Here is a 15,585-nt window from a genome sequence, read left to right on the forward strand (position 1 = left end):
CTATTTTATGAACTGTTGGAAAGCTATAGACCTATCCTTGGGAAAACACATTTTCTCAAAATCTGACACAATTTCAGGAGTTTCATAGATACCTCAACCCCAAATCCCATTCATGGAATTCTTTGGTTAAAATCCTTTGCACTAGAATAATTTCTTTTACAAAATCATATTTAGATGCTTGTGGTACAAGGCCATAATGAGGCACTAGGGACACAGTGGTACACATAACCAGTCAGGGTCCTTGTAAAGTCATGGAGCTTACAGCCCAGTAGGGGAGATGACATTTATCAAATAATCACACACATAAAAAATGCCTAAAAATTTTTGTAATATTGTTGTAAATTAGTGCCTGTTTTTAGATGGCAAAACTGAGGCTGAGTCTAACATTTACATCTAGTCATTTTTTTATGTGTGTGATCAAGGGCTATGGAGATAAGAATTACATCCCACCTCTCTTCAAGCAAGCAAGAAGAAAATGGAGTGAAATAATTACAGTTGAAAGCAAAAAAAAAAAACCCTAAAAAATGTGAACTTAGAATTCGGAACCCTGCAAAATCATCCTTCAAACATGAAAAAGAAATAAAGACTCGCTTAAACAAAAATTGAGGGAATTTGTTGCCAGTAGCTCTGCCTCACAAGAAAGTTAAAAGAAGTTCTTTAGAGAGATGAAAAATGATATAAGTCAGAAATGTGAACCTACATAAAAAAGGAAGAACAGTGGAGAAGGAATTAAAAGATTAAATTAAAAGATTAAAAATTGACCTGCCATTTGACCCAGTGATCCCACTTCTAGGAATATATCCTAAAGAACCCAAAATACCAATCACAAAGAACTTATGCACCCCTATGTTCATAGCAGCACAATTTATAATAGCTAAAATCTGGAAACAGCCCAAGTGCCCATCAGCAGATGAGTGGATAAAAAAGCTGTGGTACATTTATACCATGGAATACTATGCAGCTGTAAAGAGGAAGGACCTTTTATCCTTAGGCACAGCATGGAGGGAACTAGAAAATATTATGCTAAGTGAAATAAGCCAGTCAGAGAAAGAAAAGTACCACATGATCTCACTTATATGTGGAATATAATAAACAAAATAAATTGATGAACAAAGTGGATCCAGAGACATAGAAGCATGGAATAGACAGGGATCTCAGAGGGAAGGCGGGGAGGGGGGTGTGGGTGGGGAGAGATTAATCAAAGAACTTACATGTTTATAAGCATAACCCATGGACACACGACATTGGTATGGGGAAAACCTGGGGGTGGGATGGATGTGGGGTGGAGGGGATCAGTGGGGATAAAAAGGGGACATCTATAATATACTCAACAATAAAGATAAAGAAACTTAACAAAATAAATAAATAAATAGAAATGAATGGCAGCAATGATACAAGGGATGGGTGGGAGGAATTAGTATTATTTTGTTATTGTTAGGTACTCTCACTACCCACAAAGCAGTATAGTGTTATTTGAAAGTAGACTTGGCTTAGCTGCAAATGTATACTGCAAACTCTAGGGGAGCTGCTAAAAAAATTAAATTTTTAAGTATAACAAATATACTAAGAAAGGAGGGAAAACAACCATATAAAAAAACTACAAAAGGCAGAAAAAGAGAAGACAAAAAAAGGAACAAAGAATAGAGCATAAATAGAAAACAGTAACAAATACAGTAGACAGTAAATCCAACTGTATCAATAGTCACTTTGAACACCAAAATGGACCAATTAAAAGAAAGTGATTGTCAGAGTAAATTTAAAACAAGACCCAACTATATGCTGTCTGTAAGAAACCCACTTTAAATATAAAGGCACATATAAATTAAAAATACAGGAACAGAGAAAGATATATCTTATTAATGCTATTCAAAAGAAAGCAGGAATAGCTCTATTAATTTAACACAGAGTGAATTTCAGAACAACAAAGTTATCAGAAAAAAAGAGGAATTACATAATGATAAAAGGGTCAATTCTCCAAGAAGACATAACAATCCTTAATATCTCTGCGCCTAACAACACAATGTCAAAATACATGAGGCAAAAACTGATAGACGCATAAAGAGAACTAGATGAATCTACTATTATAATTGGAGACTTTAACACATCTCTATCAGAAATGGACAGATCCAGCAGGAAATCAGTAAGGACATAGCTCGACAATAACACCACCAATCAACTAGATATAACGGACATATATAGGTCACTTTATACAACAGCAGAATACATATTGCAGACTAATGTGGAACATTCACCAAGATATACCACATTCTGGGCCATAAAACACACTTTAACAAATTTAAAGGAACAGAAATCATATGGTGTCGCTCTCAGACTTCGACGGAATTAAACCAAAAATCAATAAAAGAAAGACAGCTGGAAAATCCCCAAATACTTGCAGATTAAACAACACAGTGCTAAGTACCATACAGGTCAAAGAAGAAATATCAAGAGAAATTAAACAGTATTTTGAACTAATAAAAACAACAATAACAATTTATCAAGGTGTGTGGGGCATAGTGAAAGTGGGCTTAATGGAAATTTTACCACTGAATGCTTACATTAGAAAAAAGAGAAAGATCTAAAATCAATTATCTTAAGCTTCCACCTTAGGAAACTAGATAAAGAAGAGTAAATTAAATCCAAAGTACGCAGAAGAAAAGAAATAAGACTCAGAGCAGAAATCAGTGAAAAAGGAAAATGAATAAGGAAAAAAAAAAATCAACAAAATCAAAAGCTGGTTCACTGTAAAGATCAATAAAAGTCAATAAACCACTAGCCAGGTTAACTAAGAAAAAAAGAGAGAGAAGATACAAATTGCTAATATAAGAAATGAAAGAGGGAACATCACTACAGATCCCACTGACATTGAAAGGATAATAAAAGAATATATGGCCTGGCTCAGTGGTTGAGCATCAACCTACGATCCAGGCGATCGGAATTCGATTCCCGGTCAGGGCACATGCCCAGGTTGCGGGCTCAAACCCCAGTCGGGGGCGTGCAGGAGGCAGCCGATCAATGACTGTCTCATCATTGATGTTTCTATCTCTCTCTCTCTCCCTCTCCTTTCTTCTCTCTGAAATCAATGAAGATATATTAATAAATAAATAAATAAATAAATAAATATATATATATATATATATATATATATGAACAACGCCATACCCACAAATTTGATGACTTAGATGAAATGTATCACTTCTTTGAAAGACACAATCAGGCAAAACTCACACAAGAAATAAACTATTTGAAAAGGCCTATATCTAGTTTTAAAATTGCATCAATAATTAATAACCTTCCAAAACATGAAGCACTAGGCCAAGATGGGTTCATGGTGAATCCTACCAAACATTTAAGGAAGAAATAACACCAATTCTCTACAATCTCTGTCAGAAAACAGAAGTAGAGGAAATATTTCCTAACTTATTCTCTGAGACCAGCATTACCCTAATATGGAAACCAACCAAAGACATAACAAGAAAAGAAAACTACAGGCCAGTATCTAAAATGAACACAAATGCCAAAATCCTCAACTAAATATTAGCAAATCAAATACAAAAGATAATAAAAAGAATTATATACCATGATCAAGTGGGATTTATTTCTGGTATGTAAGGCTTGCTCAACATTTGAAAATTAATTAATGTAACCAATCAATATTGAAAGAAAGAACAAGTTCAAAGGACAGACACAACCCAACTTCAGGACTTACTATAAAGCTACAGTCATCGAGACAGTGTGGTATTGGGGAATGAATAGACAAATAGATCATTGGAACAGAGCAGAGAACCCAGAACTATACCTACATAAACACAGTCAAATGACGTTTGAGAAAGGAGTAAAGGCAATGCAATGGAACAAAGATAGTCTTTTCAACAAATGCTGCTGGAACAAGAAGACATCCACATGCAAAAAAAAAAAATAGACTCGACATAGCTCTTACACTTCTCACAAAAATTAACTCAAAATAGATCATAGACCTAAATGTAGAATACAAAAGTATAAAACTTCTAGAAGATAACATAGGAGAAAATCTAGATGATCTTGGATTTGGTGATGACTTTTTTAGATATAACACCAAAGGCATGATCCATGACAGAAATAATTGATAAGCTAGACGCCATTGAAATTAAAAGTTCTCTGTGAAAAGACACTATCAAGAGAATTAACACCAGCCACACACTGGGAGAAAACATTTGCAAACGACATATCTGATAAAGAACTGTTAACCAACATATACAAAGAACTCTTCAAACTCAACAATAAAATAACAAACCAGATTTAATAAATGGGCCAAAGACCTTAACAGACACCACACCAAAGATATACAGATGGCAAATAAGCATGTAAGAAGGTGCTCTACATCCCAAGTCATCAGAGAAATGCAAATTAAAACAAGACACCATTACATACTATTAGAGTGGCTAAAATCCAAAACACAGACAATGCCAAATGCTGACTGATGAGGATGTGGAGCAATAGGAAGTCTAATTCGTTGCTGGCATGAATGCAAAATGATCCAGCTACTTTGGAAGACAGTCTGACAGTTCCTTATAAAACCAGACATACTCTTACCATAGAATCCAGCAATCATGCTCCTCAGTATTTATTTACTCAAAGGAATTAAAAACTTATGTCCACACAACCTGAACATGGATATTTATAGCAGCTTTATTCATAGTTGTGAAATCTGAATGCAATCCAAGATGTCCTCAGTAGATGAATGGATAAACAAACTATGGTACATCCATACAATGGAATATTATTCAGTACTAAAAAGAAATGAGTTATCAAGCCCTCAAAAGACATGGAGGAACCTTACTGCATACTGAGTGAAAAAAGCATATCTGAAAGGCTATATACAGTATGATTCCAACATATAACATTATGGAAAAGGTAAGACTATGGAGACAACAAAAAAATCAGTATTTATCAAGGTTAGGGAGAAAAAAGGGGATGAATAGGTGGAGTATATAGGATTTTTAGGACAGTGAAACTGCTCTGTATGATACTCTAATGGTAGATACATGCCATTCTACATTTGTCAAAACCCATAGAGTATACACCACTAAGAGTGAACCTTAATTTAAACTGTGGGCTCTGGGTGATGATGTGCTAATATGTCAATTATAACAAATATATCACCCCAGTAATGGCCCTGGCCAGTGTTGCTCAGTGGTTAGAGCGTCAGCCCACGAACCAAAGGATTGAGGGTTTGATTCCTGGTCAAGGGCACATACCTGGGTTGCCTCTTTGATCCTGGGTCCCAGCTGGAACACTTGAGGGAGGCAACCAATCACGGTGTCTCTCTTACATCAATGTTTTTCTCTTTCTTTCTCCCCTTTTCCTACTCCCTCTGGTGAGGATTAACAAACAAAAACAATGGTGATAATGGGGGAGGCTATGTATGTGTAGGGACATGGGAAATGTCCTTCCACTTAACTTTGCTATGAACCTAAAACTGTTCTAAAACATAAAGTCTTTTTAAAAAAGAAAAAGTATCTACCAGGTTGTTAATAACAGTATTATTTAAAATAGGAAACAAACAGAAACAATGATTATGTCCAACAGTAGGAACTTAATTAAATTATGACAAGCCAGATGATAAAATAATATGCATCCATTAAATCAGAGTATTTTATGATATGGCAAAAAAATTCATGATATTCAATGAAAAAAGCAAGTTACCAAACAGCATGCATAATAAATACTATTTTCATTTTTTGAAGTATATTTATGGAATGAAACAAAGGGAAAAAGGTAAGCAAAATGTTAAGTGTCATCCTTTATTGGACAATTATGTGTAATTTTTATTTTCTATTTGGTCTCCAATTTTATAAAATAATGATGCATTATACTATACTCATGGTTAAAAAAACAATGTCATTAGAAAAATTAAGTATCTCAATAGATACTAGTTAGGTAGATACTATAGTCCCTGAGAAGGGACTATATTTTGCTATTGGTCTAGCAAAAAGTATAATGCCTCTTCATACGTAGTAGAGGTTTAATAAATGGTTGATGACTACATAAAAAACATGACTAATGGCCTCAAAATATTTCAACCATTTATGCCACTAGTCATTCTAACCTAAAGAATATCCAAATATTCTCTGCTAATTAAGCACATTAAAAGTGACTACCTTTGGGTGTGGGACGTTCCGATTGAACCCATATGAGAGTGCCCTCTGGTGGCTTCACCAACAATGCTCTTTATCAAAAATTTTTTTTAATAGTTTATTGATTTTTAGAGAAAGGGAGGGAGAGGGGGAGAAAGAGAGAAACATGAATGTGAGAGTGCAGCATTGATCTACTGGCTGGTTCCTGCATGCCGCCTACCAGGGATAGAGCCCGCAACCTGGGTATGTGTTCTTGACCGTGAATAGAACCAACAACCTTTGGTGCATGGGATGACACCCAACCAACTGAGCCACACCAGCCAGGGCCCTCTGTATCAATTTGACGTGTGTTAATCCACTTCCACAATGGAAATATGAGAACGAGGACACGGTAGCGAGTATTTCAAAATTTATTCAGTTTAAATAGCTGTCCCACCTTATGTAATTTTTAAATTTCTGAAAAAAGACAAATATGTGGATCTTTCATAATGACTAAATAATGCTAGTGATAGTGGGGAATGGGAGGAGCAGAGGGGTGGTGATGGTGGTAATAGAATATGTACTTATTTAGCAAAATTAAAAATCAGTAACCCATGAAAACCAAAATTCTAGGAACTACAGTATTAATCTGTATTTCCAGTACAATAAAAATCAAAATTAATTCTCTAATGCACTGACATATGAATATGTGGTTTGGGCAGTTTACAATCGAACAATCTCTATTTAGTGGCTCTTTATATTTGAAGAAAAAAAAAGGTCTGTCATTTAATTAATTTGTTTTTTTATTCTCTACCTTTATAACATGGTAAAGCTCAATCTGTGTAAAACACTGGATATAAGTCAACCTGAAAAAAACAAACTATTTTTCAAAGATATGTGATCAAATATGACTGCTAAATATTTCTAATTATCAAGTTCTATCAGCTTTTTTCTTTTTATCTTCCCCCGCAAATTAATAATAATAAAAATGAAACCACTTAAAAATATTTCCTTTTAGTAACAGTGGTCATTATTTCCTTTCTTATTCACTTATTCCTTACATTTTACTGAACACTTGAACCTCAGCTAGAATTTTATTAAGCCCAGCCGGCGTGGTTCAATGGTTGACCATTGACCTATGAATCAGGAAATCACAGTTCGATTCCTGGTCAGGGCACATGCCCAGGTTTTGGGCTTGATCCCCAGTAGGGGGCGTGCAGGAGGCAGCTGATCAATGACTCTCATACATATCTCTCACTCCCTCTCTCTTCCTGTCTCTGAAATCAATGAAAACATTTTTTTAAAAAAAGAACTAGATAAAACAATAGACTTTGAATAAAAATCATTTTCATGACAATTTATAAAACATCACAAATATTTTAGAAGTTTGAATAAAGTACTTTCCACCCTCTAATAAGCTTCCTCACTTCCTAAATAGAAATCACAGGGGCAGCAATGCTATTAAGGACCATATACAGTGTGGAGCCAAAGTAGGTTTACAGTGAGTATGTGAAACAGTTTATTCTTGTATTATTATTTATCATTTTATTATTTCCCATACAAACTGTAGACCTACTTTTGCCCACCTCCCTGTATAATCTGGTAGTGATAACCAACAGCCGGATATACTATTAATATTCTCATAACACTAGCACAGAGTTGCCTGTGTTGCAAAGCTAGCATAATTTTAGAACAGCTAAAGAAAAATTACAAATAAGCTATATAATATAGTCTTCATAGCAAAATACATTTCTGAGTGAAAGAAAATACCCCTTCGTCATTGCAATGCACTATAAAAAAAAGCTTTGGAGACTGACAGTTTGAATCCTGGCTCTCCTACCTGCTTAGGTAGGTCACTTATCATTATCTATAAAATGATGATGATGCTCTTTCTTCAAAGGATTATTGTGAGAATTTAACAATGATGTATGTAAAGGACCCAGCAGATAGTAGTAACTTATTAAAATGTAACTAATTTAATTATTTTCTAGATGCCATCGCCCCCGCCAAAAAAATCATCATAACATGTTTTCTGAGTGATCTCTTGAGTTTCTTTTTATTTTATTTTTTTATTTTTGTTAATCCTCAACCAAGGATATTTTTTCCATTGATTTTTAGAGCACATGGCAGGAAGGAGGAGAGGGGGAGAGAGGAAAGAAGAAAGAGAGAGGAACATCCATGTGAGAGAGACATATCAAATGGCAATTGATTGCCTTCTCCCACGCACCTCGACCAGGGTGGGAGAACAAACCTACAACCCAGGTATGTGCTCTTGACTGGGAACCGAACCACAACCCCTTGGAGCTCAAGCCAATGCTCCACTGAGCCCCACTGTCCAGGGCCTGAGTTTCTTTTTAAAGGCAATTTTAAAATCTCCAGAAGGAGAACCATGCACATTTTTAATCATATTTGCACTACTAACAATATGTGGCTGATAATGTAGAATACTTAACCATATTAGTCACATAAAAATAGATGGAAGACTAAGATTTCAAAGGGAAAATAAATAGGTTTCTCTAAATAAGAACGTCAAATCCAGAATTACTTAATACATATAAAGAAATACACATTCTATAGATGAAAAGACTTTTATTATTACTTTACTAGATAACACAGTAGTGAATATACCTGATTGCATTTTCTTAAATGGCAAATGAGACACAGGACAGCATTTCTCTTTGAAATGAAACCTCAATATCATCTGTCTTTTGGAGGATTCAGTTTCTTACGGCGTCTATGATACCTTGAAAAGAGGAAAATATTTAAGATGAGATAACTTATTTTAATAAAAGATAACTGTTTTTGATAGAAATATCAACTTTATATGCTTACTTTGCCATTTATTAGTACTCAATGAAATCAATCAAACTATATACATATGCTGTTAGATATATCTCAGATAGTTCTTAATAAGCCACATTTCCCCAGAGTGAAATTTGTTTTATATTAACTAAACATTCTGGAAAATCTTTATTCAGATCTTGATTTCGATATGATAACCTGGATGGTTGTTAAAAACTAATAATTAGCTAATAACTGTCTTTATAATAAAGAAACAACACATTGTAAACATGCTCTATTAAAGTTTTATTTAAAGGGGGATATTTTCTTCTAAAAGGAGGACTCGAGCTGCAAAAGCATGTTTTAATGCACACTAGGATACAGTTAGTAAGATGTTCGGGGTTTTTATTTTGTTTTTTTTAAATCCTCACCCAAGGATATTTTTTCCATTGCTTTTCAGAGAAAGTGCAAGGAAGACAGAGAGACACATCAATTGGTTGCCTCCCACACGCACTCCGACTGGGGTCAGGGATCAAGCCTGCAACTGAGGTACATGCCCTTGGCCAGAATCGAACCTGGGACCCTTCAGTCCATGGGCCAACGCTCTAACCACTGAGCCAAACCAGCTAGGGCTCCTCACTATTTTAATTTCTTCCATTTTTTGTTACATTGCACATTTTTCCATAAACATATTACTAACTGGCCCGCAGACTGAAGGGTCCCAGGTTCGATTCTGGCCAAGGGCACGTATCTCAGTTGCAGGCTCGATCCCTGACCCCAGTAGGAGTGCATGCGGGAGGCAACCAATCGATGTGTCTCTCTCTCTTCCTTGCACTTTCTCTGAAAAGCAATGGAAAAAATACCCTCGGGTGAGGATTAGAACAAAACAAAAAAATCAGTGAGGAAATTTTTACTTGTTTTTGCAGTTACAAATATTTTTAAAGTCAAAATGCCCAATCTAAGCACAGGTGTGGTGAGATAAGCAATTTATCACCTGACTGGTTAAAGTATTAATTGGTACAATACTTACGAAAAGCAGTATTAGCAATATATGCCAAAAAAATTTTTAAATAATCATAACTTTTGATCTGGTAATTCCTCTTCTGGAAATCTATCCTAAGGCAATACAGAAAAATGGCTAAAATTTTAATTGGGGGGGAGAGATATAGGATGCAAATTTAAATTAAAGTATAAATAAAACCATATAAAAATAAGCAAACTAACACAACTTATGTATAAATACAAAGAGAAATAAAATGCATTGGTTTTATTTGAGATTGTAAATGTTATATATTTTATTATTTTATTACAATAGCGTAGAATACCTTGAACATATATGCCATTAAAACACACACACACACACACACACACACACACACACACACAACCTCCTAGTACTTACGCGCTGTTTGAAAATTTTGCAATTTCCCACAGGGAAAAAAAATGGCAAGACTGTGTTGTTACAAGAGATGGGAAAAAAACACTGTAAATATCAGTTAGGAATTACTAGTTGTTGATGGCCATAGTTTGGAAGTGCATATCTAATCAAATGTGTTCATTTCCAGAGTCAGTATCACACTCTTCAGAATGATGTCAATCAATCTGATGAAGACTGAGGCTGTAATCCTGACTTCCATTATTAACTAGAGTCATCTCTAAATAAAATGCATTGTTAGCAGTGATCATCTTTGAGTAATTTCACCATGAATAATTTTTCTTTTTGCTTCTCTGCGTTGCCTTATTTTCTTCATGGATTTAAGAAAATTTCTACACAGAGTACATGTGGTTTTTTCAGTGATGAGTTTTCTTCAAAAAATTCCCCTAAGGCCAGATTTTGGCAAGGTGATCTGAGTTAATTTTTTTTTTTTTTTACTTTTTTGCTAATATGGAAAAATATAACTTAAGGATTTCTATGCCACAAATGATAATACATGTTATCTTATGCTCTTTAGTTGTTATGATTAAGATATCAAAAGGAGCCCTAGCCAGTTTGGCTCAGTGATTAGAGCATCAGCCTGCAGACCAAAGGGTTGCAGGTTCAATTCCCAGTCAAGGGGCACCTACCTGGGTTGCAGGTTCAAACCCCAGCCCAGCCCAGCCCAGCCCAGGTCTGAGCATGTGCAGGAAACAACCAATCAATGTGACTCACGTGTCTCTCTAACATCGATGTTTTTTTTCTCTCTCTCTCTCTCTCCCCACTCCCTCCCTCCCACTCTCTCTAAAAAGCAATGGAAAAGTATCTTCAGGTGAGGAATAACAAAAACAACAACAAAAAGATATCAAAAGTATTTTTTGCTTATTTTAAGGCTTCATACAGGCAACTTTCCTATACATTATTTTTTCTGATGTTGATTTTTTAAAAATTTGTGAAATATATCCCTAGCTGGTATAGCTCAGTTGCTGGACATCATCTGTGCAACAAAAGTTTCCTGATTTGATTCCTGGTCAGGGCACAGGCACGGGTTTCAGGCTCGATCCCCAGGAGGGGGAGGGCAGGAGGCTGTCAACAGATCAATGCTACACTCTCACATTAAAGTTTCTCTCTCTCTCCCTCTCTCCCTTCCTCTCTCTCTAAAAGTCAATAAACTATTTTAACAAATTAAAAAATTTTGAAATATAGAAATTAAGTTGAAAAGAAGTGAGTACATCTTTATATACTAATATGGAACACTAAGTTGTAGAATAATACATATTGCATATCTGTGACAACATGGATGGATCTAGAGGGTATTATGCCAAGTGAAATAAGTCAGTCAGAGAAAGACAAATATCATATGATTTCACTTATATGTGGAATTTAAAAAACAAAATAAACAAAACAGAAACACACTCACAGAGAAGAAATGGATGGTTGCCAGATGGGAGGGGGTTGGGGAGCTGGGTAAAAAAGGTGAAGGGATGAAGAAATACAAATTGGCAGTTACAAAATAGTCACAGAGATGTAAAGTACAGCATAGGGAATACAGTAGGTTGAGTACTGCACTTATTGGGAGGAATCACTCTGTAAATTATATAAATGTCAAACCGCTATGCTGTACACCTGAAACTAAAATAATATTGAATGTCAATAGAAAAAAAATTTTTTTAAATACATATAGCAAATCATTTATGTAAACATTTCTACATGTACTTATATTGGCACAGTACTAGTACAATAGTATCCCCGAAAGGTGTTTGTTCAATGCAGGGGGTTGGGAAGTCATTAACTTTCTGAGATTATTTATAAACTTTAGAATATGTATTTTTCTGAGAAATTGATTCACATATTTCATCAAATTCTCTCAATGAAGTCTGTGGCCCTAAAAATGCTAAGAACTATCCTATAAAAATGAGATTTAGCTTTTACATTTTTCAACTGTTTTCATTATTCAAGAGTGACTTCAAAATGCTTGAGAACTTGATAGCCCTAAACCTTACAAAGTCAAGTTCTAAAATATGCTCAATAAATGTCAAATAGTCGAATAGCATTTATAAATGCCTTATTATTCATGGATTTCCAGTATGTGCTACAATCACTAACCAGACGTAAGCACATTGATTTTAGAGTACCTTTATAACTTATCATCCAGAGTAGGACCCTTTAGAGAATAAAACCCACCCTATTAATAACTAACAAAAGAGTTAAACTGAGACTGCTCCTGGCAAACCAATAGATATATCATTACCTTTCTTAAATTACATAATGACTCAGTGGTCTCTGAAATATCTGTCCACAATTTTTAATCCAGAGTAGAACTTTACCTCTTAATTCACATTGCAGCTAATTCCCAAAATGTTTCCTACTGATGATACTAGCTAATTTTTGTTACCTCCATGGGAAAATATTAAAAAGTTCTTTAAATAAAGTTGTTCCTTAAATAAAGTAATACTGCTATTTATACATTTATAGGATTGCTCTACATTTCAGAAATTCAGAATTACCTTCCAGATCCTTCTTATCTTCCATCTAGCCTTCTTTCAATCCTTTCTTTCAACATAACTTTACATTTAGTGGAGCTATGTTCACTTACTACTTTACTTATGAGCACACATGTAGTATACAGTTGTATTATAAAGTACACATGAAATTTATATGTTATTTACCGTTACCTCAATAAATTTAATTTTTTAAAAAGAATCAGGATCATTCATTCATTCATCTGTTCATTCATTTTAAAATATAAGTATCTACTATGTGCCAGGTACTATTTCTAGGTGCTAAGGATTCTGTAGTCTACAAAATAAGACACCCCCCCCCATGAAGATTATGTTCCAATGCAGAAAACAGGAAAACAAGATAAATAAGTTGGCCAGGGAAGGCTACAGTGAGTAAAAACCTAAAGGAAGTGAGAGCAAGCTTTGCTGATATCAGCAGGAAAAGCATTCTACACAGAGTGAACATCAAGTACAATGGCTCTGAAGTGAAAGGAAGGACATGTTAAAGGACAGCAAAGAGGCCATGTGGCTGGAACAGAGTAAACAAGGAAGAGACCAGTAGGAAATGAAAGTAGAAAGGTAATGGGGTCAGATGATGTAGGTTCTTGTAGGTAATAGTTAAGGCCTATAGCTTTTCTCTGAGTGAGATGGGAAGCAGTTGGGGGGCTTTCAAGAGAAAAATTATAAGAACTAACAAATTATAACAGGGTTGCTCTGGCTGTGTACTAAGAACAGACTCCAGGGAAGCAAAAGCAGAAGCAGGAGAACCAGTAAGGAAGCACTATAATAAGCAGGCAAAAGATGGTAGCATGGACCAGGATGGTGGCAGAGGAAGTGATGATAAATGGTCAAATTGGGATACATTTTGGAGACAGAGCTAACAGGGTTTGCTGATAAACCAGAGATGTGTGAGACAGGGGACAGTCAAGAGTGGCACCAAGGTTTCTGGCCCAAGCAACTAGAAGAATGGAGCTGGCATTAACAATAGATAGGGAAGGCTGCAGAAGCTGGTTTGTGGGGGACCACCAGTAGCTCAGTTAGAGACACATTAAGTTAGGGATGTCTATTAGACATACCGAGTAGACAGCTGATAAACAGGATCAGGGGAGAGGTGACCAGAGATAGATCTGGGAGCCATTAGCATGCTGACGTATCTTAAAAGCCAGAAGTCTGGGTAAGATCATTGTCTTAAAGAATGGGACAGAAAAGAGGAAAGATCCAAGGACTGATCCTTGGGGCACTCAAAAATTTAGATAGGGCAGATGAAAAGGAATCGGCAAGAAAAACTAAGGTAATATATGAACATTAGAAATGTAATTTAGAAATGTAATAAGAAATGTAATAAATTTAGATAGGGGAGATGAAAAGGAATCAGCAAGAAAAACTAAGGTAGTATATGAACTTTAGAAATGTAACAAAGTTATTAAGGTTGAATTAATGAGAAAAATAAGAGATAACTCAAATACAATCATCAGGAACTGTGTAACACTGCTAAAATGATGTATTCTGGAAATACTTATATTGGAAGGAATGCTCCATCACTTTTGATTTCTTTCATGCCAACTGAAGAAGACTCTTTGAAGAAATGAAGAACTTGTGCACAAATGATGGCAACACTAAAGGCTAACAAATACCTCAGGGGCAGTTGTGAAGAGCTGTGAAGAGCAAAGAAACTCAGAATCATGTTCTCAAAAACTATTTACAGAGTGGCAATCAAACGCAAATTACTGCAGGGAGTACGAAACAAATGGACTTACATAATTGGTACCTTTCAAAGAATATGTTCATGTTCGAAGTTCCATGACTTCAGGTAAATATAATGTGACAGTTAAGCTACTTTAATCTGTTTTCATTATCTACAATATCAGCAAACAGGAAGCAGCAGGAGCCTCATGGATATATATCCTATTTTTGAAATTAACCTTTGCAGAAGTGAATTAAAAAGAGTAATTCAGGCAAAGGCAGAGAGTAGGAAAGTTAAAGTTCAATTTAACCTCAAACCCAATGTCCTGGGTTTCTTCATTACCCATCTGCCACACTAAGAATTCAAACAGTTCTAGCACTCAGTCTCGGTATAAAGCCCAAATAAATTTATTCTGAATTGCCATCCTAAAATAAATCACTAGAATTAGGAAAAGGCAAAATCCAATTCACAGATTTAGCAGTAACAATTTTAACTTCAGGTAATCTAATCGCCAATGTTTACTGGCCACTATTTCAACATCAATTCTGTACAGTCAATCATACTACTTATACTCCCAGCCCACTCATCTTGGGTGAGGCCAGTAACTAGATGCAGATATTTTATGACTGTATAAGGTGGGGCAACCCCTTGGGATTACAAATCTTTTGCTGACCTTGATTAAGAATCTGATAATAAGGAACACCTTTGTGACCTAAATCAAATGGAAATTAGATGAACCCACATAACTTTATAGCTGAACTCTGCAAATAAAACTTCCAAAAATCACTGGGAAATTTCCCAGTGGAACAGCCAAAAGACTATCGTAAATAAACTACCATTTCAAAGAGAAACTGAACAACTTCAAGAAGGTGTGAAGATAATTAGGTGAAATAATATTCCATCAGATAGTAACTTAGCACCCACACATTTTATTAAAAATATTGTATTAGAGGCCTCATGGAAAATCACAAAACAATATACATTCCTGATGATGAGAAAATAATCTAGAGCAGAAGTCAGGAACAAGACAAGGATGTCCACCTTCACCACTTTTATTCAACATAGTACTGGTAGTAGTAGCCATAGCAATCAGACAAGAAAAATAAATAA

At 35.2% G+C, this 15,585-nt stretch overlaps 1 protein-coding gene across 4 annotated transcripts in view; it reads right to left on the reverse strand.

Annotated features, from left to right (window-relative positions):
• Positions 1 to 8,664: 8,664 nt before the first annotated feature.
• Positions 8,665 to 15,585, reverse strand: part of MRPL42 (mitochondrial ribosomal protein L42) — a 28,951-nt gene continuing 22,030 nt past the window's right edge. For all 4 annotated transcript variants that reach the window (XM_081130919.1, XM_081130921.1, XM_081130920.1 and 1 more), the window contains exon 6: positions 8,665 to 8,838. In XM_081130919.1, coding sequence (XP_080987045.1) covers positions 8,793 to 8,838 — 46 coding nt within the window. In that variant the 3' untranslated portion in view covers positions 8,665 to 8,792. The remainder of the gene's footprint in view (positions 8,839 to 15,585) is intronic.

This window comes from Miniopterus schreibersii (genome assembly GCF_964146895.1).
Source record: "Miniopterus schreibersii genome assembly, chromosome: 2".
Taxonomy (NCBI): domain Eukaryota; kingdom Metazoa; phylum Chordata; class Mammalia; order Chiroptera; family Miniopteridae; genus Miniopterus; species Miniopterus schreibersii.